Source organism: Rhipicephalus sanguineus, chromosome 6 (genome assembly GCF_013339695.2).
Source record: "Rhipicephalus sanguineus isolate Rsan-2018 chromosome 6, BIME_Rsan_1.4, whole genome shotgun sequence".
NCBI lineage: Eukaryota > Metazoa > Arthropoda > Arachnida > Ixodida > Ixodidae > Rhipicephalus > Rhipicephalus sanguineus.
The window spans coordinates 149422578-149449145 of NC_051181.1; the positions used below are offsets into that span (position 1 = coordinate 149422578).

General features: G+C 47.0%; 1 protein-coding gene and 1 long non-coding RNA gene across 3 annotated transcripts in view; one reads left to right on the forward strand and one right to left on the reverse strand.

Annotated features, from left to right (window-relative positions):
* Positions 1 to 21583, forward strand: part of LOC119396747 (metabotropic glutamate receptor) — a 35117-nt gene extending 13534 nt beyond the window's left edge. The window contains exons 5-6 of one of the 2 annotated variants that reach the window (XM_037664053.2): positions 14868 to 15069; positions 21042 to 21583. In XM_037664053.2, the coding sequence (XP_037519981.1) occupies positions 14868 to 15069; positions 21042 to 21139 (300 nt within the window). In that variant the 3' untranslated portion in view covers positions 21140 to 21583. Of the gene's footprint in view, positions 1 to 14867; positions 15102 to 21041 lie in introns of both variants that reach the window. The other variant, XM_037664054.2, reaches the window with a different exon arrangement.
* A 567-nt stretch (positions 21584 to 22150) lies between these two features.
* Positions 22151 to 23054, reverse strand: LOC125759042 (uncharacterized). The gene is made up of 3 exons (XR_007416643.1): positions 22940 to 23054; positions 22512 to 22908; positions 22151 to 22331 (listed from the first exon to the last, which is right to left on the reverse strand). It is a non-coding gene; the product is annotated as an uncharacterized LOC125759042 (long non-coding RNA).
* Between the last annotated feature and the right edge of the window lie 3514 nt (positions 23055 to 26568).

Below are 26568 nucleotides of genomic sequence, written 5' to 3' on the forward strand. Positions count from 1 at the left end.
GTTTGTTTGTTTGTTTGTTTGTTTGTTTGCAGACGACAATAATACATCGAGCCTTTACATGCAGACAGTAGCGATGAAGCTGTGGTTTATGTTGACCTCCACTGAACTGCAATAGAGCTATGAGGCGGTGTTGCAACGCACAGATCTATGAGTTCAAATCATATTTTCTACGCTATTTATCGTCCCCACCACTAAAACGAAAAGCAATCCCTTAACTAGGTTTCTCCGCATTTTCTTTGACACAGCGAACATTTTTTGGGGGGTGTTTTTTTTTCTCTTTCACTGTCCATCTAATAACAAAAAAAACACACACGCAGTTCGTTATATTTCCTCTCATGCTTCGAAAAAAAAACATAATAAAACGCCGGACGATGCTTGGTTAGCTGCTTCGTGGAAGCAACTCGACGAAATGTGCACTCTGATGACGTCACGAGTTTATACGCTTTTACCTTTTTCTCCATTTGACGCTTTATGACTTCAGGAAGTGCGGGCAGTAAAGAGAAGTTCGCCGTAACGCGACAAAATGGCGCCTCCGTAACATTTCCTTATTTCGCTACAGCGAGCAAAAACACAGTTGCAGGTCCGGGAACGCCGTTTCGAAACCGTCGACAATAACCAAGAAAGAAGGGTGCACGTTGGAAACGATCCGCTCACCCGCCTCACACAGCTTGGAATTTTTTTTTATTATTTTTTTTTGGGGGGGGGAGAAGGTTTGTTTGCTGTCAAAGAATTCCGCCGGAATTCGCGGCGGCGTGGAGCGAACGGGTGCAGCGGGCAAAATTATAGCGACTGCATTGGGCGTTGCAAAAGCTATCCTGCGCAAAAAAAAGACTCGCATTCGCTCGAGCGCCACGGAAGTGTGTACGCTGTCATTAAAGGCACGCTAACTTTGCGCTCATCAGCGGTTAATTTCAGACTGGCTCCGCGCGAAGTTGTAATGATCTCTGCGCGGCTCGAAGAGACATAGATCGTGAGTTATTGCGAGCTTTCTTTGTGTGTGTGTGTGTGTGTGTGTGTGTGTGTGTGTGTGTGTGTGTGTGTGTGTGTGTGTGTGTGTGTGTGTGTGTGTGTGTGTGTGTGTGTGTGTGTGTGTGTGTGTGTGTGTGTGTGTGTGTGTGTGTGTGTGTGTGTGTGTGTGTGTGCGTATGTGTGTGTGTGTGTGTGTGTGTGTGTGTGTGTGTGTGTGTGTGTGTGTGTGTGTGTGTGTGTGTGTGTGTGTGTGTGTGTGTGTGTGTGTGTGTGTGTGTGTGTGTGTGTGTGTTTACTAGTTTTGCTAGCTTCCGTCGTAATATTTTTACTTTCCTTTACCTACGGCTATCTTTTCTTCCTCTCGCTGCCCCGATGCACGTTGAGCGTAGCGTAATGGCTCGACGCAATTATTCGGGAAAGAATGCCGCTTTGCTTAACGATACCTCACCTGGACGTCGCAAGATGGTGCTTTATTGCTTCGTGCAGATCATTCTGTTGGGGGAGGCTGACTAAAGTTAAGGCACAGAGGGACGGCTGGGGAAGGTGTGGCAAATGCCCATGAGTCTAACAACGATGATTCAGCCGTAATTGCACCCGTTTTCCGAGCCCGTTTTTTTATTGTCTTTCTTTGGAGCGTAACAGTGGCGAATGTTTGCGAGAGACGCACTACGCGTGAGAACTGTAATTATTCCGATACGCCTTCTAAAGAGCGACGTGTTTTTTGTTCTCGTAGCTTACAGCGCTCAAAACGCCAGTCCTTGCAACCACGTTTTTCTCTGCATGCTGGCAAAAATAAAAGCCGCTTTTGCTTCGTTCCTGCTTTCGTTTGTGAACGGCCCGGGGTTGGATAACTTGGAACACGTGGCGGAAATGTGGTAATCTCGCGACTGAGGCGTCTTTCAAAGTTTATAATTGGGCTTTTTTTTAATCACGTGACTGAAGGGAATTGAGGCACAAGCTCAGGGAAAGTTGGAAGCTTGAAGAGATGAGAAATCCTTGAAAATGCGTTCATCCCCCAAGGTAACCCTTATGATGATCCCCCATGACCCATGAAATGCGTTCATCCCCCATAATAATTTTCCCCCAACGACAGAAACATGGGGAGGTTCTCCGACTCCCATTCTCCCATCACCTTCAACACTGCCCCCCCCCCCTCGCATTATGTCGTCGGGGCAGGAGGCTAGTGAATTTATTGGATGGATACATGATCCTTTTATACAATCGCGTATCATAGTCTTCGTCCTCAAAGTGGTGCGCAATAACGTAACAATGAATAGATATCAACTGGTCCAAGCAAGTGCCCTTATAAGTCGGCTAGAGGCGTACACATGCACGGTGCTAAAGAAAGCACGTGCTGCCTTGAAGAAGGCAAGTCTGTTTGTCGAAACGTCGGCACCAGCGACACGCGTTCGAGAATTTGTTCGAGAATTTGTTTTCATCTGAACTGAATTGAGTATTCCGTAACTTCTCGGGCGTTAAAGATTCACGTTTTTAACGTTTTGTAACGATAAAATGAGCTAGTGCACGTCGTTTGGTCACTGTTGCGTGTGATGCCGTAAACACGTGACCATTCGCACGCATTTCTTGTCATCATTTTGCAGCATTAACTCATCTATTTGCGATTACTGCAAGGCCGTTATGCTCCTCTAAGAAAAATCCTTCATGTGTCGCGCTCACGTTATGGAAACAATACCTACGGAATATATCTCCACTGGGTCTGTACTCCTGTTGCAAGATGTGACGGCGCCCTGATCGGACCGTCTTTCTCAATCGTGATTGGATCGGTTTCGTTGCCTACGCAAAGGATCCGCTCGCGACCAAGAAATCCAATCACGTTTGGGCTTGGTTACAGTTAAAAAATGTCCGGGTGATACCGGCCTTCAGTATATTTTGTCTCCAAAAGCTGCCTTCAAATCAATAGGGTCTAACTAAATGTATTTAGGTGTTCTCCGAAGAGCAACGAAATAAGGGCTCTCCGAAGGACGTTTTGAATTTGATGGAACGCAGATACCAGCACGGTATTCTAAGAAACGGAGTACGTTTCGAAACTCCGCACACAGAAATCCTCGCGTAGTTTTACTGGTGGAAATAGCTTTTTTAATCCTTGTTTCTGTTCCAGCAGCTTCCGCCTTCGAAACCAGAGCCAAAGAAAAGAAATAATGTAGACAAGTAAACTTTGTTGGAGTTCAACTAGTTCGCCCAATCAAAGAGGGCTAACGAGGACGAACTTTTATCTTTAGTTTTGGTTTTAGTTAAGAGTGAAAGCAACTCTCGTTTTCACGTGCGTATAGAAAAAATAAAGTGACAGAAGAGAAGCTCGATATCAGAGCTGTCGGAAACTCCTGCGCTGCCGCACCTGCACCGTTGTGAGCCGTTCGCTTATACTTTTCGAACACGGGACAAAAAATAAAGAGAGAGAAAGAAGACGAAACACTGCACGCTATGTTTGCGTAACAAACTTGGCCCCGGCGTAGCGTTGAAACAACAAATTTTCTTTCATCGGGACAGGAAGAGTTCGCATTCAACTGTCAGCCTTCTTTTACTTTCATCCTCATTCTGTCTTTTTCCTTTCCTCTTGGCAAACTTTAGTGAACTTCCCAGAAAAGAGTTGAAACCATAGCACGCGCCCTCGGTCGCCTCACTCCACTTGTTTGGGTAGGACGTCGTCGTTTAAATTTGTAGCTCTTGTTTTTTTTTTATTGTTGTTTTTTTTCCACGCACGGAGCTGCTCTTTTGCCCGACGCGGCGGAAAAGAAGAGAAACGAGCCATTTTGTAGATGCACTAGCAAATAACACAGCCTAGCAGATTAGCGCTGATGTATGGGCTTTGAATACTCGAGGCGAAGGTGTTTGCACTGCGTGCTTCCACCTCCTGTGCAGCGAAGGCTCACAGAGAGTGCGAGCTTTGTCGAGCTTAGCTGCAGGCCTCGTCTTGGCGTGTAGCGTTTTTGCCTAGCTGAAACAAACAGCAACATAACTTCCGAATAGGAAGGTGCGAACCTGGCGCATAGCAACGCGTGATGAAGAACACGAGGAACACTTATCAACGGGGTTCGTAAAATTGAACACGTTAAGACCTAGTGTTTCTTGCCTGATAGTCTCTCTGTAGTATGAAACAGTGGCTTCGGCAGGCGCTGAATCGGTGAAAAAAAAAGTTCGCGATAAAGACAGCGAGAGAGAGATAAAGAAAAGGAGATTGCAGCGAAAGGAAGCTATGCTTTTGCAAATAACCCTTTTGCACTCGCGAACCTGAGACGTATACGGGGCGAGAGGCGAGGTTCGGAGGATGCGGCGTTCGGTTGGAGACTTCCAAGAAAGACAGAATAAAAAACGACTTCGTCGAGCCGAACGACAATGAAGACGAAGGCACGCAACGCGATGGTGTGTTGTTTGCAGAGAAGCGCGCGTCGAAGGGACAATATAACGGCAAACAATAAATAAGGAGAAAGAAAAAAACGTCGAGTGACGAATATGGCACACTATACACCGTTCCTGCTTCTCCCGTGCTTCCGGAAAGAAAGGATGTGCGAAAACATGGCGAACAAAGAAAACGGTGTCTCCCTCTCCGCTCTTTAGCCACGAGGAACGAAGTATTGGATCTCATTTATCACGGAGTTGCAATATTTGCGAACACTGTACGCTGGCCATGTGAGACGCCCGGATATACGCGACGCATGTCTTCCTTCAGTTCTTCTCCTTTCCCTCTCTTATCCCCTCTCTCGTTTCTCCTTACTTCCTTACTTCTTTCTTTCTTTTCTTCAGCTACGCAGCGTTGAAGAAAAACATCTTTTTTTTGTATTTTCGTGCGTGCGTCTACATACAAACATATGTGCGCCTATATGCAAACCCCCCAGCCCCCCCCCCCCCCCCCCCCCCCGTCTACGCCAGTGAACAAGACTGTTTATTCTTTTTACTCGTTTCTGTAACGTAGCACTGGCTCTAACGCAGCAGTGGCTATAAGGTAGCACTGGCGTAGCACTGCCCTCCCCTCTCTTCATTTTTATTCTTTCTTACTTTGTAAATTTATACAAATTCACCCACCGTGGTACCTTCGCGGCTAAGCTTTCAAGCTACTCAATGGTGCGGGTTCGCTTCCCGACCGCTTAGGCCGCATTTCGAAAGGGGCTAAATGCAACAGCTTCCGTGTACTTAGACTTAGGTGCACGTTAAACAGCCACGGCTGGTTAAATCTAAAGTCCCTGGATTTTTCCCTGTGTTAAATCACAATCCAGAGCTACGATGTGCCTCATGATCGTGTCGTGATTTTTCCACGTAAAACCCCAGAAATTCACCCATTTTAACTTCATCTCTCATCTTAATGACGAACGACGGCAGACTTGTCCTCTCAGAGCGACGAGTGTATACGATTACGTTGCGCAAAGTTCAACGTGTTCACGTCTTCTTCTGTAGCTTAAATAGCTAAGAGAAACAGCGCGTCTTCGGCGCTTGCTTACAAACAGTGTAATTCGATCATCCCAAGCCGCTATTGTAAGCAGACACTGCTTTCCGTCTTCGTAAAACCAGAGACCCCAGTTACCTAGGGCTCGGGAAAACACGCGGTGGAGTTTCTCTCGTTCAAAAAGTCTATGCTTGCGGGTAATACCGCGATAACGTGTACAGCTGGCCCGCGGCAGCAAACAATGCATTCTCGAAACACTGCCGCCGCGGCTTCAAGCCAGCGCGAGGCTCCAAAGACTCGGCGAGGACGACGAAAGTTTGGTGAATGCCAGCGCGTTGCCGTTGAACGCGATTAGCGCCGCGGGCTCGGTTCAGTGGTGAAAAATCCAATTACCCGGCTGGTACGTCTGCGTTGTTACACGGTTAGGAAACAAGCCCGAGCCCCCCACTCTTAAAGCGCTTGTCTGGTTCGCATTATAATCTCCGCGCGCCGAACAGAGTTGGAACAGGCGTTTCTGTGAGGAAAGCCTCGATTGAATTGGAGAAACCAACTCCTTCCTTAAAGGCCTAAGTGATACAGGAAGATAATGTTCTTAAGCCTCGAAACGTTTTAGTCAGCGTCACGCGCTTTTCCCGCCTTCTCCACCAATAACACCTTCTGGAACGCCTCTTTGTTCTCGTCCGAAACTATGTTTGATTATTTTCTTTCGGGTCTCAAGAGTCCGTGGGACATAAGATGTTAGGCTGTGCACTTCGACAAGTTTCGCTCAACGAAAATGTACCATTCAGACCGCTCAGCAAGTGCGTCGTGCAAGCCTCCTCGAAGGCTGACGCAACGAATTTTATTTGCATCCGTGCCCCCCTCCATCTGGAATGCTAATGCCCGTCCCGGAGCTCTTCTGAAGTCAAGTCGTGAAAAAGTGTAAACAGAATTGGTTATTATTCCAGTTTTCGTACGCTTGACTTTGATTTCCTCCGTCTCTTCTTTTTTTTTTTTCCCCTACCTCGCTCGCCAAACTTTCGTTACGCACAGATTGTTGAGTGCCCCTAAGCGCTCTCTTCTTTTTCTACTCTTGTGTTGAAAAATAAGTATAAGCGCAACACTCTACCTATTTCGCCTTCTCGTCACACAAAACGGGAAGGGAAAAAAATAATAAATTGAAACACGAACACTCGGTCACGTTTTCCTCGGGAAAAAAATTGTTTGAGCGATCTGCATATACCGCCCGAGGAGCGACACACTTGCGATGCAAATGCTGCGCCGTGTTCCTATAAGCTCTAACCGTGTCATCCGCGTCGTCCTATATGCGTCGCCCGCCTTCTTAGTCGTTTTAGTCGCTTCTTTTTCTCTTTATTGCCTTCTTTTCGTACTCCTCAACGCAACCACTGCGCCATTCCTCACGCTCTAAGCATTCGCCGTGCGTTCCCAGCCTCGCAAGCGCGGCAATTCGGAAATAATGACGTAATCCATTTTTGACGAGTACCTGACGTCAGGCTGCTGCCCTCTCGCCTTCTACTTCCATCATACCATCCATCGTTCGCGTTTACCAGTGTTTGTGCCTGTAAGAGCGTCTCGGCCAAAGCATAACTCTAGGACTTGTTAAGCACGCCTTCTTCAGTCATTGGTTATTCCCTGTGTCGTCACCTGCGAGGTGCTTATCGCGATGCATTTCGCTAACTCTGCTTGTTTTGTTTTGTTTTTGTTTTTCTTCAATCTCGGTGGCTTTGCGACACGGCGCGTATGCAAAGCGAGTAAGCACGCCCCGAAGCACTCCTTGCCGTCAGAGCGGAAACCTGAAAATAATGACGAGATCGCATAAGCTGCGAGCTTTTCCGCAGCTTCTTGTCATTTTCTTTGTCTGGTCTCAAGCTTACAACGCGATTTGAATATCACTCAAGGCGGGGGCCAATGCTTTTTGTCCGGCAATACGGGACGTAGCAATGCGCTGATGCTGATGTTGAGATAATTAAAAGTATGGCGCATACCGCGGTGACAGACTGATCATATAAAGTGAAACGTAAAAGATCATTTTTTTTTTCAATGCGGTAATTGAACAGAACGGACAGAAAACTAGGAGCAATAATAGGAGCAATAATTAGAAGTAGAAAAACTAGGAGCAGGAAATAGGAGCAATAATTAGAAGTAAAATAAAACCCCAGCAACCTAACATTTTGTAGATGATTGCGTGAGTGTGTGCAGCTTACTGCTCACAACCCTGTCACTGGAATCGAAACGAACGTCTCGAAACGAAAATAAGTATATGAACAGTAATGGAAAACGCAAGATCTAAACCTGTTAGAGGGAACATTTCTGAAAACGGTGAAAGGTGCAAGAAAAATGTGTGTGTGTGTGTGTGTGTGTGTGTGTGTGTGTGTGTGTGTGTGTGTGTGTGTGTGTGTGTGTGTGTGTGTGTGTGTGTGTGTGTGTGTGTGTGTGTGTGTGTGTGTGTGTGTGTGTGTGTGTGTGTGTGTGTGTGTGTGTGTGTGTGTGCGCGTGCGCGTGCGCGTGCGCGTGGTGTGTGTCTTTTCCTACAAAAACGAGCAGACGTTAGATATCAGAAACTGTAGATGTAGATGTGGACGAGGGGAATTCTGCAATGAACGCTACATTGTTCATGTTTATCATCATCGTCGAAGTCACCAGCCCACCAGCCTGTCTAAATTCACTACAGATGGTTAAGCCTTCAATCTCACATTCAGAGGTGCGCAGTCGTGAACATTATGGTAGGGAACATCGATTTTGCGTTTAGTCAACCAACACTTGTAATGTACCTATATGAATGGAGAACTTTCCGTTTGAGCCTTTAGTGTTATGAACACACTTGCGCTTGCTAATTGCGTTTAGCCACTACGACATTTGAAAGATAATTTCAGTGGCCCCTGTCATACTGCTCACGACTGTACCTGTTTGGCAGTACATAACAAAAAAAAATTTAAGTCAGCTTCGCCCTATAGTGGGGCCAAGCCTGAAGGAAGTGCGCAGCTGGGCAGCCTTCTTTGTTTATCTTCGGTTTTCTCTTTCTTTATTTTTCTCTTTTACCGGTTTTTTGTCTTTTTTTCCTCTCTTTAATTCCGTATATTTCTTCCTCTCTTTATCTTATTTCTTTCTCTTTCTCTCTCTTTCTATTTCTCGCTTGCTTCTTCTTTTTTGCTATTTTTATGCGTGGTTTTTCCGGGCCCCTAAAGTGCTCCGCATTTATCATCATCAAGGCGTTCGAAGAACAAGACGAAGACTTCTCCTTGGCGCGAGCGAGCGCTCAAGAGAGAGAGAAAGGTTAAGTGAACGGCAGGGAGGTTAACCAGAAGTTTTTCGGTTTGCTACCCTGCACTGGGGAAGGGGTAAGGGGGATAGAAAGGTAAGGAAGAGAAAAAAAAGAGTAAGAAAAATATGCTACAGATGGCTATGCTAGTCGTGGTTTTGCCTCCGTTACGCCGAGCTACGACAGCATACGATGACAGCATACGAAAGCCCGGCCCCCTAAAGTGCTCCGCACTTAATATGCTATAATAGTCGTGTAAAGCGCTTGTTTGCCATAGCACAAGCCGGCAGCTCTTGCCAACGGACCAATGACAAGAGTGTTATCTCTAGAATCATTAGCGGTTGTTAGAACTTTCTGTGTCGCTTGGTCTGACAATGTTATAACCAGAAAAAATATCCGGGAAAGAAATTGATCCGCTAGTAAAAAAAAAAAAGAAATTCGCTTTGTTTGTTTCGTGATCTTTTTCCGTAACCACTGATAGCAGGGATTTGTACGGTGTATGACTTCGGAAATGGGAGTCGCGACGCTTCTATCCCGCTCTCAAAACACTCTTCGCCCTTATACATCGTAGTGTACAGGGTTCCAAGATGATGGATTTCGTTCTGTGGTCCCGGCCGTCACAAACCTAACCAAACTTTCATCCATACTCCCAAATTTAGAAGTGTCTCAATCGTCTTCTATGCGCGCATCGCTGACCACGAAACGGCACAAACAACTCCCAAACTCCAGAGATTACCTATTGCTTTTCGGCGAACCCCCCGTCCCACGCCGCAACCTTGGTCCACACTCGAGCAATCGTCAATGTATATAGCGAAACTGTGCCCTGCTTCCCGCCTTCCCGATGATAGGTTGTCCGCTCCGTAAGTCCTCCCGATAAATGGTGCGCGCGACCAGGAATCATTCGGCGAAGTAAGCGAGCGACCGAAGCCAGCGGGCGGGCCCACCGACCACCTTCATTAAACTGTCGCCGCTGTCCTGCAAGCGCGTCCCACTGCGCGCCCAGCGCAACGTCGTGCCTTCCAGGGATTTCCAGGGCGCCCCGCCGCCGGCCGCTCTCAACATAACCAGAGACGCAGTAGGTTCCTTCGCCAGGCCTTTCTCTGCAGGAATGGAAGCTTCGTCCCGTCCTTTAGCCAGCCTCTCGATCTTCGAGAAAAATACTGCTCTACGCGCCCGCCCTGTGTGGTTCTTTCGACCCTATAGTAGCAGCGCTTTTGCGTCGTAGTTTGTGCAACTTCTTGAAGGGGGAGCGAAGTGCATTGCGTCTTCGCGCTAGTTATTTATGATGAGATTAGTTCAGAGGAAGTGAGTGGGGAGAGGGGGTGAACCAAGCCTGGGCGTATGTTGGGGCATCCCAAATGGGGGCTGTGTACTCATTTTTTTTTGAGGCCGGAAGACTAAGCGACGGCTTCTTTCGGAGCGAGCTCCCGTTGTTAAATGGCTCAACTCCGGTGCGACATTGCTGCAACCGGAGTGAAATTGCGCTCTCGGTCTTCCGTTCAGTAATGGAGTGCGCGAGAAATTGAAAACGGGGTCTGCGTTCAACTGTCATTTCTCGACAAGGGGAGTTGAAGTTATTTCCGCTTACTGCCATCAGCAATTTGGTTGCTTGGTTGGTTAGTTAGTGTGAGAGAGTGTTATTTGTCTTACATGTCACGCCCTGTCATTCATTTTCGCCATAAATTCATGTCATGCCATTCCAAATTGTGATATACACCGCGTTATCTGAACGGTCACGGCACCACCATGGGCAAGAGCTAGGAGGCGATACGGATAAATACGGTCATAGTGCTTTTTGCCCGCCAAAAAAATGCTTCGCAGTTATTATACGCCAGTTTTAAAGCGTTCGATTATCCACTTGCATTGGCAATCATTTCCGTTGGTTTCCTCATGGTTTATTCCTAGTCCTTGAAGGTCGCGGACCTAAATTTACAGCAGGAAAAATAAAGGAGAAGACGGAAACAATGTGCCCAGTACTCCTTCAACGCTATTTTTTCAGGCGAAAGCCTTAGATGCCTCATCAAACACGATAAGTGACCGGCGGCGTCGGCGTCGACGCGAGTGCTTCAAAAAAGCATCATCAGGCAATGGAGTCACCCTACGACGTCATCATGACGTCACAAAGCTACAAAAATTGTGACGTCGTGGGGACGTGACGTGGTGACGTCGCTTGGTCATGGTGGGCCGATCCCTAAGGCACGTGATGTGCAGAAAGCTTGCAATGCTCGGATTCCGGAGGCTGTGCAAAACCACGCGAGGTGCAGAAAGCTTTCGCGGCCGGGATATATATATATATATATATATATATATATATATATATATATATATATATATATATATATATATATATATATATATATATATATATATATATATATATATATATATATATAAATATACACATATATAGTTCGACTGGATGCCCGACCACCCGCCTCTTATTCCTCGAAGCAGTTTTTTATTTTGTCTGCGTAACGAAATAATTCAACAACACAGATGCCTTCCTGTAGTTCTATATCAAGGCGTGCCTTGTTTCTGCCGTGCGGACGCAAGCGCGAATCGCGTAATATGCCGGGCAAACATTGCTCGTAATTGCATATCACCTGAACATCGCTGAAAGCATAACGGGCGTGTGTTATCGCTCGGACGGTGCAGAATTCTCTGACGGCACGAATCCCCCTGAAAAGCGCGCCATGACACGCGCGCAACTAAATCTGGCACGCGCGTGCATAGCAAAACATTGCTGATGAGATTCACGCTTGCATTGGGAGCAAGCATGAACTCGTTTGAAAAGTTTTTTTTTTTTCGCTTGTTTCCGGGAGTTATTCGCGAACCTCGCAAACAGTAGCAGGTGCCTTATGAAAATTCAACGGGTCATTATGACATGTTTGCCGAGAGCAAGAGTGATGGTATTTCTAGCCGTTGTTTACGCATTCCGAGGGTTATCCGCTATACCGAACGATTTGCAGGAGAATGCGCGAAGCGGCAGCAAAAGCGGGACTCAGGCGAACGGGTGGTTGTCATTATTCAAAACGATGAATTGTTCCCCAGGAGCTCTTGAAAGCATCTCCCCTGTCGTCGGTGCATCCCAAAGTGCACCGGCTGAAAATGAATGCCCTTTGACCCAGCTATCAGACAGAACCTGAGTGCGTGAGCACGTTTCATTTTGTCATTTGTTCTTATTATTTTTTTTCATTGTTTTGTTACTTTGTTACTTTCTTTTTTTTTCACTCATGATGGCGTTCGCGGAACGAGATACGTGCTACGCAGTCGACGCTTTGTGTAGCCTCGGAGGAACGCCTATAACTTAATCTTCTGCAGTCCACAGCTGTGTTTCGTAGCACTGCTGTGTTTATTAGCCAGTGTTTTTATTGTACTAGCAGGATTATTTTCTTGGGTTTATAGGCTTATCGTGTTCTTTTGATTCATTGAAAAAACGTAAAATAGGTCTCACTGCAGAGTTTGGAGAGAAGTCCTCGAATCATTTAACATGGCGGGTCGGTTACATGGCTGTTGATGTTTGTAGCCGCTGATGTAGTTTGCGGGAATAAATCTGAGAGCTGCAAGTTCCGATGTCCGCTGGCGTTGTGATATTCAAAATCAGCAAGTCTCGTCGAAATGGGCCCATCGAAATTGAAAGAAATTGATAGGGTAGGTTCACCAAGTGCCAGTTTCAATCTTGCTACCCTGCTCTGGTGTGGAAAACTTGTGGATGGAAAGGCGACAAAGAAAGAGAGAGATATATATATAGAAGAAAACGGGAAAGGCGTTTCAGTTAGAGGCGTTGACACAGGCTGCGGTGGATTTCAAGAGGCACAATAGCGCTTGCGCGTCCTTCTGATGTGACGCTAAGTCCTCTCGGTACCGTAGAATTATTCCGGCAAAGGTCGGTCGTCGGACCCAATGGGCACAGAACTGACTCGGTGGCTGCCGGATAATTGTGATGTCATCGGCAACGAAGAGCCGACAAAGCAGAACTTTCCGTTAACTAACAAGTCTAGCGCGTGCCTCTGTCATTGTGTATGGATGCATGGCTGCTACACGAGCGTCCCTATTTATAACGGGCCGGTAACCCGAGAGCCACCAAGCTCTGTTTTTAATTCTGCCTAATGTCTTGCCTGCCTGAATTAGATATTCTATCCTAAAAGAACCCGCTAAATTTGTAGCTTAGCTCTAGGCGTCCTAAATTAAGCTATGATAAAATTATGGCTATAGTTAATTCATGGAGAGTTAATCGTAGCTTAACTTTACATCAACGCATGGTGCAACGCGGCAATTTCACTTACTTGCTCTCAGCAATGCATTACATGTTTAGAGTCTTCCGGAGTGTACAAAACTCTCCTCGACTGCTTTCTCTTGGCCATCGATTGCGCCTTTGACTGTTGCCTGTGTTCAGAACAATTAAGTGAGTGGCAGCTTCTAAGCCCCTGCGAGCCGTCTTCTACTCCATGCCATTTTTTTTTAATTTCCCTAACAGACGCCCGCTTGCGCACAAACTTTTTTATTTGTTCTGAAGCTTAGCTTTTCACTGCGCGACCCAACACGCAAGCTGGCGACAGCCTCAAAGCCCTGCAGCGCGACTTAAGGGCAGTATAGTTGTCGAAGAGCGGCCGACTTCGCGTGCGCTCCTGCATTTGGTCCCGTAGACTATCTCAGCAGCGCACGCAGCGTACTCGCGCATCTCCATACTTGCAAGCGTCAAACAACGCAGCCCCTTTGTTGGCTTTCAACGTGAGCCGCTTAAATGTGTAGCATTTATCGGCACGAGCCTGCTGTTAGAAGTACAATGTTTGTGCGCGTACGAAGGGGGGGGGGGGGTTATGTGGTTGAAGGTGGTTGAGGTGAGGAGAGGGGGGGGGGGTGGTATTGTTAACTGTTGCGAAGAACTTCTAACAACTGTTGTACATGAATTTGCTGCCTTGTGCATATTTATGCTGCTGCGGCGCCAGTGAGAACTTAGGGCATGGGCCTGGCCAATTCATGAATGCCGAGTGTCAGAAGAGCAGTAAGCCTAAACGCCGTTGAAAATGGCGTTTAGGCTTACTGAAAATGGCGAGTGAAAGTGAAGAACCGACACCTTGCTGAGCAATAATTTGCAGGACATGACGAGATACCCTCCGTCAGCGGAGTAGAATCTGTACAACACTGTGGAATCCTGCAATAATGTATGGCGCAAAATATAGATGGGCAGACAAGTCATACACATGTACACACACGGTGCTACATTTACAACAAAAATAGTTTGATGATTGGTACGACATCTTACTTTTACACACTATATATAATGAGGCACAAATTGACTAAGAAAAGACGTGTCCTGAATGGGAGATGCCGCTGCATTTTCAAGAAAGAAGACTGACCAACAGCATTTGCCGGAAAACGAATACAGGTAGACAACAAAACTAATGATAAACCTACCTTTGAGACATCTCAGCAGCTTTTTTTTTTCTTTTTGTTAAAAGTGCGGCCTGCGCCGACACAACGTCGTCATGGATGTCAGTCTATCGATGTTGGCCCATTGCGTCGTGCAGATGACGCACTTAGCCGACAGGTATAGGTAAAAAAAAAGAATAATCCGCAGGTTTGTCTGTCACATCCCTGCCGATTCCGATGGCGCAATACCGAACAGAAGACCTACAAAATCAGGAGCATACTTTTCCGATGAAAGTCTGTCATTTCAGTCTTTTCCATTTTGCTCCCTCTTGCCCGATTTCCCAACTTTTCCCATCTTCCTTCACGATCGATTCAACCTGAACCTTGCCGATTTACGAAACACTCAGTTCTTAAAGAAAGACCCGTACTTTTTCTGCGTTTTTCAACAGTACGAAGTATCCCCGCCCATACAGTCCGTACAGGTGGTTAATCAGCGAAGCGGAAACGTGCGTCCACGGTGTTTATCACGGGGTTAATTGCGGTGGTTCATTAAAGTATTTCTGGATTATTGGTTACGTCTGTCCAGAAATCTTAATTGGCGTTTGCCGCCCATGTGTTCCCTTCTTCATTTTTGGTGGACCAGTGGTGAGTAGACGGGCTTGCCCAATTTCCGTGGCACATGCGCGCTAGGAGTTCTTGCGCACATAGGATAGACAATTTTTGCTTTCGCCTAGCCGTATATACAGCTTCGCAGCAAAAAACTTCAGTCGTGATCTCGTGCTCTATGTTGCGAGAAGTATACAGGGCCCGTTCATAGCAGTCTAACAAGATGTTCTTTATTTCTTTCTCTCCTTCCGACTATCGCAGATTCAGATAACGACGCTCTGCGTTTCCATCTCGCTGAGCGCGTACGTGGCGCTGTTCTGCCTCTTCTCCCCGAAGATCTACATCATCCTCTGCCACCCGGACAAGAACGTGCGCAAGCTGACCATGAACAGCGCCACCTACAAGAAGGCGCCCACGAGCAGCACGTGCGGCACCTCCGTCAACCACGGCACCTGCGGCACCGGTGAGTGCGCCGACCCAAGCTGCAGCTCGACGGTAAACACCCTCTGCTATCACAGGTCCCCTATAGGTAACGCTTAAAGGGACACCTAGATAACGCTTAAAGGGACACTAAAGTCAAATAACAATTTACGTCATAGTGGAAGGTCAATGCTTGAGCACGTCTGAAACGACATTGTTATACGCAGCAGCGATTTAGTAAACGAGAAATTAAAGTCAATGTAGGACACCAGTCGCGCCACCAGTGCGACATTCTGGAACACAAGTCCGATGACGTCGTAGGGCATCAGTACAATTGATGATAAGTACTCAAACTACCCATGACAGCAAAGAACATTTCAGTGCATTACGATACGGAATAATATGCAGCTAGTGTATTTGAGTCTGATTCATACAAAAAAGAACTTCTTGGCGTCACCCTCGCTTCGTTTTCGCCGGGCTTTGCTCCACTACAATGCCTAGAATATAATCTAGTCTAGGCACTGTAGCTCCGCTGAAGCCCCTTGCACCGTTGCGCCGGCTGTAGGGCGGTAAAGTGAGTAAAGGGCGAAGATGGCTACGTCAGGCGGCCGTTCTCGGTGGCGGACGATTTGAATAGCGCTAACCGGTATGCAGCCTCGGTACGGGAGAGGAATAAATGAAGACACACACTTAGCGCTGACTTCCAATAACGTAATGCCCATGCGCATTAAGATACTCCTCAAGAGACCTTGGCTTTTGCGTTTATGTCATAGAAACGTCATTTACTCCGAGAAGGCAAAGCTGTCGTTAAGGTGACAAAATGCTCGTTAAATTAGCGACTTTCTCGCTGAGTTACCAACCCTTGCCCATGGCAACCAAACCTTTGCCGCAGCTCATCTCACTCCTTCGGGCCTACATTATACTATTTTTCCTAGTATACGTTTCCCTCCGTGTATCTGGCCTCCCAACATAACACATTAACATTGGCATGATCACCGAGGTGCTCTTGGGGCAATGTTGCTGCTCTGACAAACTAATATCAAGCTGAATGCTTCCAACTCCTTAGGCAGTAGTTGCCAGCGCTGTCTTTTCGTTGTTTATTAATTATCGTTTATCGATTGTTGTTACTGCTGTGTTTTAAAATACGTCGTCAATCTTGTCGTAGAACATCATTCGCGCGAGGAGAAATGAAAAGGTGGAGCACGGAGAAAAGGGGAGGGTCCGACTGAATGGATGTACAAGTGGTTGGCTTGGCGTTTTCTGGATGTACGGTATTCGCCTCGCTATGCCGTGCAGACGAACCAGAGGACGGAGTTTAATCATATGTTGCGATGTGATTGGTGTCTTTCTGAACATCGAAGTATGTACACTTATGTAAATTTGGATACTTGCACGTTGTAAATACCGTCTGCTTTGTTTCAATGCATTAAAACCAACAAGACTTCGCTTACACTGACATCTAGGACATGTTGGGATTGTTTTAAGTGCAGCGAGTTGTGTCTCAAGCTTTAACTCGGAACGTCTACTCGGACTGAAAACGCATAAAACTTAAGATATTTGCAGTTAAGGTGATATAATTCGTGCACTTCGCTGTCTTTAATTCTATTCAAAATTTTCTTTCTTCGGGTATTTCTTTCTTCGCATAGCATCGCATAGGATACCGTACGTCCGCAAACCGATGTGAGCTTCAACAAGGAGCTCCATATGCTCCATAAGAATAGAGAGAGAGAGATCATGAGTTCGTAAGTTTCTTACTCAACATGATAGGCGAAGGTTACGCGAATTTCATGCCTGGACTAATCAGTTAATGGTTGCATTATTGTAGGCGTTGTACTTACATCGATATTTGCTTAACAAAATAATTAATCAAATCGTTTACACTTTAGCGACTTTCAACTATTCTGAGTATAGGTTCATTGGTATCGGCAGCCCATATTGCGATCCTTCCCTCCATGCGACGAAATGGACCTTCACCGACGTGCTTAGCAGCGCAACAGTTCTGTTGCGACAGACAACAACGATGGTCATGAGTTCATATCCAGGAAATAATGAAATGTAGCGTCGTGAAGTGATCTCGATAAAGAAACAGACTCCCGTATCAGAAGCGGCCGATCGCCGACAAGCCAACGATCGAGAGAGCATCAGTTATTGAAAAACGACGCATACAAATAAGCGTGCGATCGGCGCTACTTTGAGGCCCGCATATCTGTACACTCGCCGCGTTTTTGCGTGCTATGCCGCCGCCACCGAAATCTGTAACTCATAACAAGCCTTGTTTCAAAAAAGCACGGTATATGCACGCGTCGAAACCAGCACATGATGTCGTAGTGCGTGCTAAACGTTGGGCGATCCGCTCAGTGCGGAACACGCGAGGCGTCCTTGGCGGTCTGCATCCTCGTGATTGAAAAGACCAGGAAGAAAAAAAAAAAAAAAAACAAGAGCCGCGCGTAACAATTGACCGCAGCCCGCGTCGTCCGATGCATAATCGACCCGACACTCCCCCGCGCTACAGCCCGGACGTGCGGCGGTCGCGAGCAGCCTGTCCCAAGAACGTTGCGGTCTGGGCTAGTACACAATGTGGCATGTAGCGTGGGGGCCCGAGGAAAAAGGGACGCTGTCTGGCGGGCAGTAAATTAGGCTGCGCGCGCTTCCTATACGCGCCGCCGCCCCTGCGGGCCGCTTCCATTGCTTACGTAAATTGATCGGCCTCGGCAATGGATGAGACTGTGGACCCCGGTGTGGTGGTGTTTAGCGGTTGCTGCTTGGACGTGGATATATAGCGGTTCGCAGAAGCGCGCCTGCCGTCCGGTGGTCCTGAAGGTCAAGCCGAACGAGATGATGACGCGGAGCAACTATTCATACGCGACCGCTTCTATCTTGTTTGTTTGTTGTTGTTGTTTCTTCTTTCTTTGCTTATGCCTTTTCTGGAAGAGAAATGGGTTGAGATTGGAAGACTCAAACATTACGGCGCCGCGCACGGAATTCCGTTTCTTCACGCGTGATCTAAATGAACAGAATTCGAAAGGACGGTGGTTTTTGTGAGTTGCTCTTGGCTAGGCAAGTCGTAGAGCAAGGATTCACAACGACATATTATGTAGTCATTGATTGATTGATTGATTGATTGATTGATTGATTGATTGATTGATTGATTGATTGATTGATTGATTGATTGATTGATTGATTGATTGATTGATTGATTTGTAAACAAAGGTTCATAGGCGCGTGTTGTGTTCATTTTTGTGCGCTGTTCATATTGGATCATGAATCCCCTACTTACCTAAGCTTCTACCTCAGTATAGCTTAAATATATCTACGCGAATATTTCCCACTTAGCTGTGTAACCGATAGGCGGAGCAAGTTGGTTTGGGTTCATAATTGCGGTAGGGCAATTCATATTTAGCTCTGCCAAAAGTTAGACGCCTAATACGATGATTCAATCAAATAATCGATCAATCAGTCGGTCAATGAGGCAAGCGTTTAATTAGTATACTTGGGCATGCAGCACGAAGGCTAAACGAGGTCATAGAAAACTCGTGTCTTTTTATCTATCTTCTCTTTGTTCACTTTCAACATTCGCATTGCATACCTTAGATTATACTAAAATGAAGAACCAAGACACCGGTAAAGATCATTTAAAAGCATATAAGATTTCTGCTCCGCCGTGCGAGCCTTGTTCACAGTAACTGGAAGCAGGCAAAGCAGGCGGCTTCGTCGGTTTTCGTGTCATCCCGACTGAACGTACTTCCGTTGTACTCCCGACTTCATACCTATGTTATGTATGACGAACCAGCCCAATCGGTAATGTTGCAGCTAACAATATTGGCCACCCAATGCATGAACGATGAAAAAAAGAACACTTACGTACGCTACTATAGAACACCTACCTAGACCTATAAAGAACACCTATATGGATAGCGCACGAAAATGGACACAACATGCGCCTATAATCCTCTGTGTCTAAGTCAATCAATCAGTCAACCAAATAATCAATCAATCAATCAATCAATCAATCAATCAATCAATCAATCACTAGTTGGCTACATTAGCATATCATTGTTGTGGGGCGGTTGTGATACTGCAGGCGGGGTTAACCTGGCCTATATGCTCGGCAATTGTTCCGCCTGAGCATCTCCTGAATTGTAGGGGTCTGTCAATACGTGTTTTCAAACCTTGCTATACGACTTGTTAATTTTTTCACTCGCGGGAAACTGTCGAGCACTCATTGATGGCTTCCGCGTATGTATACTCTTCTGATCTATATACTCTTGCACAAAATTAGCGACAGTCGCCGACTGCTTAGCTTCGGCGAGGAGGAAGCTCCAAAAATATAAACATTGAAGCCGAAATTGAAACTGCAGAAATTGCAACAACGCGTACACGGCAACGATTGCGACCTCAAACTGGTTAACCGGCGGTTAAATCAATGCGGGATTCACGATATGTCGCGGAAAGCCGTGTCTCGTGTGGTTTTTTTTTTTTGCATTTATCACGCTTCTAGGTTTTTATTATTACGTGCAATAAAAAGTGCACTGTTCTTGTTATCCACGGAAACACAGCCTGTAGACAGAAACGGAAGAAAGAAAGGCTATGAAGAAGAAGAGAAAAAAAAGTGGCTGCAGATTGCCTCCCACGGGTGGTTCGCGCTAGCTCTGTTGACACTTCCGGGGTCGGCGACGTAATTGATTCTTCGCTTTTCTGGCGGCGGCGGCGGCGACGACGACCCTTTCCGGAAATACTTTTTCTCCCATTGCGGGAGCGATTTTCAGCAGCTTAACCTTTCCCCTATACTGCCGGCTTTCTGGTGTCTCTGACGGTTTCAACTTTGTTTTCGAGGCGAGAAAGATTTCTCCGTTTTATAGCTGCCCCGCACAGACTCCTAGCTTTGCGTGTCTAATGTTCTTTCACCTCTATTTTGGTCATTTATACAGCCGTAAGATCGTGGCTTTCAATGCGTGTTTCGTGTCACATCCGGGTCTTCTCTGAGGCTTGCGGTCAAATTGTTTAAAACAGATGCGTTTATAAGAAGGTGTTTGCGCATGTATCTCTGACACGTGCACGTGTGCTCTCTCTCTCTCCCCTTCTATTCTGGTTTATCGAGTATACCTGCACGCTACCGTTTTGGTCTTGAGCGTTCACGGTATCGTCAACGTATGCAGCAACTCCGATAGATCTAAAGTAGGGCGTTCAGTGTATCTGATGTACTGAAATGAAAAGCCTGATGTGTCATGTTGCAGGAATGGCCCTTCACTTTCGTTAAGCGATGAAGGAAACTAATAATATTAGAATCGAGCGTAGGTTCTGTGAAGCATGAATAAACTAGGGAATGAAATTGATAATCCAACCTTTCTATATAAACAATCCAGCTGAACCTACTTGCTTATGACTCGCTCGTACTGTCGGTTAGTTGGGTCGAGTGGACGCAATAAAACTTCGGTTTGGCCTACTTTGCGCACAACGTTCAAGGTGAAAAATTCAGCTCGAACCAGGACGGACCACAAAGAAGAGATGAGACGCAGCGCGAGTGCTTGTCTCATCTCTTCTTTGTGGTCCATCCTGGTTTGAGCTGATGTTTTCACCTTGAGAGTGGATATAAGTCGATCATAATGGTACTGAGCGCAAATACTAGACAGAGAACAGGCGAGAGGACAAAGATGCGCTGCATCCTTGTCGTCTCGTCTGTCCTCTGTATGTAGTGTTCGCACTAAGTACCATTACGAATGACTTTTTTTAAAACTTGCCCAACTAGCAACCTTGTTGATGCAAGTCCAACCGGTTCGGGTTCTGATTGATAGGGTTGTGAGGGGTCGAACCGCCCTTGACTTCAAAATTGAGAGTACCTGTTTCAACGTGTCTTTTAGAGCGACTCATAACTAACTCTCACTTTAATCCTCTTCTTCTACCACCCCACCCACCCTCTCTTTCTCTCGCCCCATCCCACATGCCTGACAACATGCGCCCTTGCGTGCGGACTACCCTGTCTGGCTGGCCCGTTTGGTGGTGCCGTCGGGGGAGCAGGCAGTTCGGGCGAGCAGCTGAAGTTGAGCCTCGCGCAGCGACCGGCCAAGGGCGCAGTGGACGGCGGTGGCGTCGAAGACAGCCTCGCCTCGCTCTGAGGCTGGGCCCGCTGCGCCGCCGGCCTCTTCCTCGAGCCGGAGGAAGAGGCCCTCCTCTTCTAGAACCAGGGGCCGCAGCCCCCCTCCTCACGCACCCGCCAAGCGCCATGGCGGCTCTGCCCGTGTGGCCGCCGCCATGTTGGAACCGTCGTCCCGCAGAGCCGCATCTCGCCATCCCACGACACGGCGCTGGCTTCCTACGACGGTGGTGGAGGAAGCATCGTCGCCACTCCCGCCGGGAAACCTTCTTCAAGCCCAAATCAAGATAGAAAGTTATTTATGAGATGAAGCCTACAGCTACTAACTACAACTACTACCACTTGTGGCTGCGGCCTAATGGTGCCGCCAGGCCAACTGTATTCTATTCTACGCGCCATCATCAAACGTCTTCCGAGTGCTGTGTGCGAGCGAGAGAGGTAGAGAGACCGCTTGTGTGAAACCAAACGCGATGGACTAATGGAGAAAAAAAAAATGTGAGAAACAGGAACGAACCGGTTCGTCCGGTGCTGCCTGGAGTCGCCCACGTCCGCTAGACCCCAATCTTCAGGTTTAGTGTGGTGCCATGGCCAAATGCAATTACATACGCTGTTTTGCCACGAGATGGCGTGGACGCTGCTGACGGCTGTGACGATCGCGGAGCGGTGGAGCGTTGACCCGGGTGGACGTACACCACGGGCACGAACCGCTCTGACGACGACAGCGGTGCTTGTGGTGCTTCTCCCAGCGGACAGCCATCCGGACCCGCGGTGTCGATGACGCTGCGTATTGCGTCACTACCGGTTCCGGTGGGGCGGAAGACCCCCCCGTGCGCGCGTGTATGCACGGCTCTCACCGGCCGCGCCTACGCCAGCACCACCAACCTTCCATCTAATCTCTTCGCAACATGCAAGCCCGATAGCAGTTTGGTATACTCCAGCTCCTCTCAAGGGAGCACCTTTCTTGTTTTTCTACGCGAGAAGGAACAAAAAACAGGAACAAAAGCGAGTCGTGAGCTTGAGCTAGGTTGATAAGGTGGCGGCAGTCATTCCAGAACCTTTCTTCTCGACCGATCACTTCTGTAATTACAAAATCGTAGTTCGTACTTATTGGCTATTCTAGTGGAAGCGGATGTGACGAAGGCAGTAGCATATCTACCAAAAGCAATGTTGTATCGGGTGTGCTCCAATACTCACTGTAGATGGTAAATAGACAGCTAAGCGGACAGCGGCAGGCACGTAGGCAAGGGGGGGGGGCGCCCCCCCCCCCGAAATTTTTCCAGCCTTCTATATTCCCAGGCAACTTTTTTTTTTGTTTTTGCCATGGAAAGACTTTCTTTCGAACAATTAGGCCTTCCCCCCCCCCCCCCCCCCCCCCGAAAAAAAATCCTGGCTACGTGCCTGGACAGCGGCCATCTTAAGTCACATTCCAGTTATTACGTAGCCAGCGAAATAGACAGCTTCGCGAAGACAGCGTCGGAGACAAATACCACGCAGGCTACTTTGCCGTACAAACAAGACGGCGGCTCAGCGGAATTCTCGGACAGCTCGGATCTTTCCCGTATGGTCGTCTGCGCACAAGTAGACGCTTTTTTTTACGCTTAATTAAGCCACGTTGTTTTTCATAAATACGTAGGTACAAGAAAAAAGTTAAGGAAATCACAATCCTGTTTGTTTTTCTCAGTTTTCTGTTGTCCTCGCGAGATGGCGTCACGTCGCACAGACGTCGTCCAGACGCGTTCCATTACACGGACAACTAGGGTTCGATGCTATATTCTAAGCTTTTAGCGTAGACTGTCTACGATGCTGTTCAGAACTGGAACACATAGTCGTATAGTTCCCGAATGAATGACAGCTTGCCTGTCGCTGTACATGTCACACAAAGGTTAGAATGTCCTCGGAAGTGATCGGTCGAGAGCACTGCCTCTGATTCGTGCGATAACTTTTGCGTCTCTTGGTGGCAATTCTGAGCTCCTCCCGAACTTTCCGGTGGGTTAAGCTTGAGCTCTGCCGAATGATGACTACACGACGCCGTACGACGACCAGATGCTTTAAAAGGTTACCGTATAAGTGAGTGGCTGTGGAACGAAACTTTCCGGACCTGGCAACCTGGCAAAAGCTTACGAGCTCCGACCTTAAAAAAATAAAAGAAAACCTACGCCTTCTTATGTGCGCAGAAAAAAAAAAACCATTTGACGCGAATCTCGGCGCGCTCGCATTTTGACGGGGACGCAGATTCACCAAGGCAAGCAGAATATTAACGCCTACTTTTCAACATGGCGGAACCACTCAGTATAGCAGCCACTCGTGTTTTTTTTTTTCTAGCACATTTTTTTTTCCTTCTTCGTGTGTGGCCGTGTCATTATTTGATCTGTCCTCTGCTTAAGTGATTACTTGATTACGTTTAAGTAGTCGACGTCAGTGCACCACTTCTTGAGCTTGAAGAAAGATCGTCACTCTTTTAACAAGAATCCCGAGCTTCACATTGCAAAGTGTATTGAGATACAAATCGATAAACCTCTTGCAACAGTTGGGTCCAACAGCATCAAAGTATGAACAAGCTGAAGTGCGTGGCCTGCGCCGGACACGCTTACTTGCACTTGGCGGAGCGAGTGAAAAAAAAATGATGCAGCTAACACCTTTCTACGTGCAGATGCGACATGGACGTGGAGGCACGCATCCTACACGTCTTAAGGTTCTCTCTGCCAATGCTCCGAACTTCATTTCAGTCCTCGAATGTTTCTTTCTTCTTAAAAGTGAAAGAATGTCTTATCGTCAAAATTTTTCGTATCGACTAACGGCAGGCGGTTTTGCTTCGAGCAGCTTTTAATTGCGCAATTGCACGTAATTCGTTGTTTATTAAGCTTGCGGAGTGGCCTAGTGCAAAACATTATTCCAATTTAGTGAAAGCGGCTGGTTGCTTGCCCAATAGCGTGCGAGATGTGAGCGCGCCGAGCCGCGGCATTCCTTGTTGCGATTTCTGCGCGCAATCATTCGTTACTTTAACTATACTCTCAGCGTGGCCTCCGCGATTAGCTCCGGCAGCGCGACAGCGTGTCGCCGGGGCTAATCGCGGAGGCCACGTTTGCAGCATCGGTAGCGCTTGACGTCGACTTAGAATTTAACGACAGAAAAGCCAAACGAGTTGCTTCATAAGTCGCTTAATCTTGAAATGCCTTCATTCGTCGTCTTCAAGCGTCTCACAGCGTCCCTTAATTGTCTGTAGGGTACTCGCGTCGAAGTCAGCGTTCCGTCATTAATGGTTGTCGCAGGAGGTAGCGGTTGACTCTCGATATGTTATCATCTATTTCCAATCCAAGTGTTTTACAATACTCGACATCTTCGTGAATAGCCCCGGTTTGTAGCGTAGGCGGGAGAAGCGAAAGTACCCACAAAATATGTGTAGCCTACCTGTCGCAATCACGGTAAAACATTATTTGCTTATTGTGTGTCAAGTAAGAGTTGAGGCGTCATCCGCAGTTGTTCTGTGTTCATGTTTTTTTCTCGCTCCCGATGTCTGCATTGTTATTTCGTCGCATTTTTTTTTTATGTACGAATCTGTGTCATCCGAACACCTGGAGCAATCCTGCCAGCGGTGGAATGATAACGGTGTCTCTGTGCTCATTATTTTATTTTTTTTCACATGTCGTTTTACGCCCCCACGAGTGTCAAGTGTTCACCACATGTCTAGTCCTCAGTATTATGTGATTGCCTCTCCTTCACATCCAGTTCATCATTCGCTGTTCCCAGGGGTGTTTCAGTGCCGGTTGGAGTTATTTGTAGATCTTTTTTATTTTCCTTCTTTTTCTTTTTCTTTTTTTTTGCGACTAGTTAAGCGGTTATTCGAAATTAAAGGAAAAGCATGGATGGCGATAAATCGTCGTTCTACCCGAAAGGGGGGTGAATAACTTGAAGAAAAGGCGGGAATGACCGTCAAACGAAATAAGATCAAATATATCTTGTTGTGAATACTAATTAGACTCTTCGTGTTATCTCCGTATTATCTCCTTATTATCTGCGTATTATCCGCAAGAATGCGTGCGCATCTGACGTAAGCCTTTAGTACGTGTTTTTTTTTTTTTTTCATATTTCGTAGCAGAGCAAAGCGAAGGGGCGGATAGCTTGCGGTGGGTTGTAGGGGCGTCCAGATACACGCCTCAGGGACTGTTTCCTGCTAGTAGCGGAAACCAATCTCGGAGGTCATGCTGACTGCGAGTGCCGAAAGTGCTTTTTTTTTTTTTTTGGTGCCGGGAACACGTCATGTTGGACGTGTTTTGATGCTTTGTGCATCGCACGTCGTGTGCTTTTGTGGCGCGAGGAAAAGCTGTGTCTAGTCTCCGATTGTGGCCGAGCTGTCGCAAAAATATGCATCTCAGACTGACTCGTGCAGAGTTCAGAAGTACTGTCAGGTAAAGAGGCGGTTACATGGCGCAGTATTATGCAAGTCTTATTGTGCTAGCATTATGTTAGGAAGACTAAAAAATCTGTGCAGTTTGCTCCGGCTGCGAAAGTCTGGCCTTTCTTCATTGCAGTCAACTGCGACATACGCGCATGCTTTGCACGAATAGGGAAGCACACGTGGTCCGCTTATCTCGGCCAACGTTAATCTGTTCATCCAGAGGTTAGGGACCACATTTTAACCAGTCAATCAGCGTGTAAGAGCATCTCAGACGTAGAGGGGAGGGGGGAGGAGGGTGGACAACAACGCTTATGTCGCGGGTGGCAATCGTCATGGTTCTAAGGTTTTGTTGAAGATAGTTTCCACCGTCCTACGAAAGAAGCGTGCGGTGTTTATGTATTTGTGTTGTGTCTGTCAGAGAGAGATCTGAAATGCGAATAGAATGATGAGTTAGTTACATAACTAAAACGACTGTCACATCTATGGGGCCCATTCTTAGTCGAGTGTCGGATTTTGCAGCTTATAAGAAATATAATCAGCGCGCACGTTTCGGGAGCATTTTGCATAAAAATGCCAAGCAATGTGAGTTAAAACGTAGAATAATTGTACGTTATACGATTGTTGCGCCGTCAGACCACTTTTAAAATTTCAACCCTATACCATAAATCGAGTTGCTGCGTGAGTCGTATCCCCCTCAGGACCTCAGCGACTATTCTAGTCCTGTTTATGCGGTGGCATTAAATATTGGCGCTTTATTGCAATTCATCGGAAGTCGGTTATCTTTCTCGCTGTCTCTGCGGCCCCTCGAGTTGATTAGAAATATACGCTTGAAGAGACTGTCATGCTAGTTGGTTCTTGAAGAATAGTTTACAGCGCACGATAACACGATAGTCCTACAGTTATTCATTGAGCACTGTATGCGTGTTTGTGTCTCACTTTGTCCGGTTATAGTGAGCTGCAAGATATTAAGCAACATTCGTAATGTATGTATGTTTTCGCAGTTCTGCGAAGGGCGGCTCTTGAGCTTACTATTGCTAGGTATCACTCTGATACGC